Here is a 4,808-nt window from a genome sequence, read left to right on the forward strand (position 1 = left end):
ATATATATATATATGGGGGGGGGGTGTACGTATATACGTGTGTGTATGAGCTAGATAGACAGATGAGTGTAGTTTCTCTTTAGCTACTACAGTGGCAGTTTGAATTTGAAACATAAACGAAGCCGTTATTATTATTACAGGGTGGATGATTTCATAGATAGAAGCATTTACATTTAATTGATTTGCAGGTTATTTGTTAATTCACTAATAACCATTAGTCTGTTCAAAAGAATCTTGTCCTGACCTCTTTCACTTTTGTCCTCACCATAAGACAGTCAAGTACCTGATTTCTTTTTGATGCACGACATTAGTATGTCTATTTTTGAATGTTTCAATCTATTTGTAGACAGTCTGTAGCAGTAAAATGCTATTTCTATAGTGTACTGAAAAACTTCGCTGCATTTCATCCTCTGATCTAACTTCAGCTTACACTGCTCTTCTTCAGAACAAAAGTAAAGTAAGAAAACGTGATGTAGAAATGTTTAATGTAATTACAATGACAACTTTATTGATGTTTCAAGTTCAAGCCTGCAATGTAGGGTGAAGAACATGTCTAGTGGTGTGTGCACAACTAATTTTCCAACCAGTAGGGAAAAAATTATAAGTGTATTGTGAATAATTAAGGATTCAAGAGTGTGAGAGTGTGTGTACACGTATATAATAGATAAGTATAGATATTAAAATACTTGAGTGAGTTTTAATTATATAGTCATGTAAACAAACATAATCACAATGTATATACCACAAGGTAAATACACACATTTGTATATTCTTTATATATTCATAATATTCACATATACTTGCATGCTCATATGACAGACAGACCCACACACACACATCATGCACATACACATTCTTTATTAATATTATATATATTTATGTGGAATTCTAAAATTTAACTCAATCACCAATGGCAAAAATATAACATGTGCGTCTTCCTCTACAATGATTGTTATGATGCTTAGTGAAAGGCAGAGTGATTTCTACATTCATGAAAAGATATTTTATTGTATTTTAGAGGTGGAGCCCATTGTATGTTATTCAACATCAACACACATTAGTGTATATATATATATATATTCAAAGGTAAATAAGCATTGAAAGCTAGCAAGCCAAGCTACTCCAGACTGATGAAGAGCAATGACTCTGAAACTAGTCTCTGGATGCTGACTTTTCTGGGTGGAGGTGCTTATTTCCCCTGTTTCAAAACAGGACACTGTACACTTGTGTCACATAGCCAACTGGAAACTATGTTTCCTGGGGCTAATTAGCAGAATCATTCCTCCCTTTCTTGGGACTGCCACATTAAGTTGGCAACAAACCATCATTTTATCATGCTGCTACTGTATAAGTCTCTCTGAGATATTTAGAAATGCAATGTTTCTAATTTTGTAGATCAGGGAATTTATTTCACTTGAAATTCTATGTTTTCAAAAGTGAATAAGCATTGACAGCTAGCAAGGCCATGCCATTTTCGTCTGTGACACATTGTTGTCTTCAGTTTGTTACCTGCAGTATGTGAGTTTGTTTCCTGTTCTGTTTATTGTAAATTTGTGTTATTTGAAGTGAAATATTTTGATTGAAATTGAACCATTGTCCTTTGGGGGTAGAACAATTTCTGTAAATTTTGTGAACTGTGATTTTTACGAAAATATTTTCTGATTGTGACAAGTGTGAAGAAACGATGTTATGGAGACCCAACCAGCCGTCAGATATGCTACAGCAATGGGAAGAGGGTTGAATAATGACGTTTCACAGGTTAAAGAAGTGAAATTTGATGAGAGGAGATTGAAAAAGGTGAATGAATTTATAGTTAAGGAAGGAAGTAGCCTGGGGCTGATCCTGCCAAAAGAGGTAATGGAGGAAACAGCAAAAAAACTGTTGTGTATAGAACGCTATCAAACTCAAGAAAAAGGGTGAAAATAGCAACCATTGAAGCAATAGAGGAGTGTCTTAAGGATATTAAGCACCTTATGACATACTACACTCGAGGCAAGAAGTACGGCATAGTGGAAGTATGGTTTGTGACCGAACAGGACGCAATAAAGTGCTCCACTGTGCCATTGAGATTGGAAGAGTAGGCACTGCTGCCAACCTACTGTGGCAAATGTGTGGCCAGAATTAGGATTGGCAGAGTGCTCCCAGAAATCAATGTAACATGGCTGGTGGCAGCCATCCTCTTCAACGCAGAGGAGGAGACCAATGTGCTGGAGGTAACGAGGACAACAGAGGTAAACTGGTTTGGATATGGCCTCGAGGTGATGGTCTAAATCAGTTTGCCAGACCTGCATAAAATTGTCGACGAAACTATGTTGCCAGAGGACATTAAATTGAGAGTGGCAGTGGGAGGAAGACCTCCCATTTGCTACCATTAGGGACACATGCAAGCATGTATAGGGACACATGCAAGCATGGTGTCCCCAGAAACAAGAAGTAGAACAGGAGTAGCAGGAGGAGAAGGTGGAACAAGGAGTGGTAGCACAAAGCCAAGTAAGTAAAGAGATGGAAAACGTAGGAGAAAAATACTCAGTTGGTAAAAGGAAAAAGAGAAGAGATGAAAATGCATATTCACCACCAAAAAGCCCGCAAAAAAAGAGAAAAGGCAACTTAGAGGAGATACAAATTGAAAGAACAGAAATAACAAAAAAGAAAATTACAGAAGATGCTGACTTTGCTGGGTGGAGGTGCTTATTTCCCCTGTTTGAAAACATAAGGACACAGTACACTTGCGTCACATAGCCAACTGAAAACAGTGTTTCCTGGGGATAAATAGCAGAAGCATTCTTCCCTTTCCTGGGAATGCCACAGTAAGTTAGCAACAAACCATCACTATATATATATACTGAGGTCCAAAATCAAAATAGCAGCTATTTTCTGAATTATATATTGAATTTCATGCACTAAAATAGAATTTTTTAATGAGTTGGAAATAAATTATTTTGCATGTTTAATAATTATTTAAAGATATTTAATGATAATTTTATATTGGAAGTTTAAATATGGATAGATACTGATACCATTTAATTAAGATTTAATTATGTATCCTAGAATTAAAGAGCTAATACTTGTATTTATTTAAATGAAATTCTAGGGTGTATATAAAGAGTATAAGAAAAAAGTATAAAAAATACAGGACTCCCATTCTCCTGCTTACATAACTTAGTCAGAGGTAGAAGGGCAATGTCCAGAACCATTTATGAGGACTCTGAGACAGTGGTAATGAAAGAAGGGAGTCATCCACAAGCCATACCCAAGGCATGAATATTTGCAGCTCATGCCACATCTATTCAAAGAGTCCCACTAATTTGTCCTTTCGCCTCCTCTCACACTTATTGTAGGTCATGCACTTACTACTATGCAAAGCCCTTTCTTTCTAAAATGTGAGCTTTCTGGAATTCTCTCTCCTCAATTGTTTTTTCAACAACTGCTTATTTGCATTAATCTGAATACAATGTTAAAAGTATCAGTCTCACTAATTTATAGTTGTGCAGATCACATGCATAGTTTCTTCCTTGAGACAAAATTAATGAAAGAATCAAAAACAGGTTTTTTTAGTGTACACACACAAACACTCAAACACACACAAACGTGTGTGTGTGTGTGTGTGTGTGTATGTGTTTGCATTTCCTTGTCTTAATATCATGATAATTGTAAATGAGTGCCACCATCATATCAGCAGCTTTATTCATTTCCAGTATTCTGCAAATACATGGCTGGCCATGGGAAAGTATGAACTTGATTGGATGGAAACAGGTGAGGATTGATGACAGGAAGAGAATCCAGCCATAGAAAATCTGCTGCAACAAACTCCATCTAACCTATACATGCATGGCAAAGTGAATGCTAAAATGAGTATGAGGATGAATGTTGTCCTTCTGGACTACTCACCCCACTTACTTGCGCCTTTTTTTGCAGACATCAACTTACAGATGTTCGAACCTAACACAAATCATATCAGTCACACCAGTTTTGTAGGGACTACCAAGAGATCACAAGCAAAATCTCTATCTCCTGATTAAGTTACATCCTTAAGTCAAACACGTGGCGGTGCGTGGTTTAGTGGTTAGGATGTCAGCATCATGATTGTAAGATTGTGGTTTCGATTCCTGGACCAGCCAACGTGTTGTGTTCTTGAGCAAAACACTTCATTTTCACGTTGCTCCAATCCACTCAGCTAGTAAAAATGAGTAACACTGCAATGGACTAGCATCCCGTCCAGCTGGGGAACACATACACCATAGAAACCGGGAAACTGGGCCCATGAGCCTGGCTAGGCTTTATAAGGGCACGTTTATTATTTTTTTTAAGTCATACACACACACACACACACACACACACAAATTAGCTTAGACACAATCAATATAAATTTTAAATGGTTATCTACTTACTTGTGGCATTTCTCCTTTTATACAGACTGTAACCCATTGGATGTTGTCCCCATCCCGACTTGTCCTCAGCTCTTCAATCTGTTCAAATTCAGCAATCAGTTGCAACTGAAGTAGAAAGATAAATTTATATGAGTGTGTACATGCACGTGTGTGTGTGTGTGTGTGTGTGTGTGTGCATATGTGCATATACATATATACATACATTCATATATATATAAATTTCATCTACATATTATACGCTCACATGGTTACCCCCATTTTGATCCTGACTGAACTTCCTACTCTTTGGACAAGTTTTTTTCATTCTAACTCTGTTTATTTTCTCTTATTCCTTTCTGTCGAAGACCTTAGGCTCAACACGTGAAAGACTTTTTCATTTTTCCCATGCATCAAACTAATACACTTGCTTGTTGTTCATAC

General features: G+C 36.9%; 1 protein-coding gene across 3 annotated transcripts in view; it reads right to left on the reverse strand.

The window, feature by feature from the left end:
• LOC106876727 (uncharacterized) overlaps positions 1–4,808 on the reverse strand; it is a 1,061,911-nt gene that overhangs the window by 87,536 nt on the left and 969,567 nt on the right. For all 3 annotated transcript variants that reach the window (XM_052966107.1, XM_052966109.1, XM_052966108.1), the window contains one exon: positions 4,389–4,493. In XM_052966107.1, the coding sequence (XP_052822067.1) occupies positions 4,389–4,493 (105 nt within the window). The remainder of the gene's footprint in view (positions 1–4,388; positions 4,494–4,808) is intronic.

The sequence above is a fragment of the Octopus bimaculoides genome, chromosome 3, assembly GCF_001194135.2.
Source record: "Octopus bimaculoides isolate UCB-OBI-ISO-001 chromosome 3, ASM119413v2, whole genome shotgun sequence".
NCBI lineage: Eukaryota > Metazoa > Mollusca > Cephalopoda > Octopoda > Octopodidae > Octopus > Octopus bimaculoides.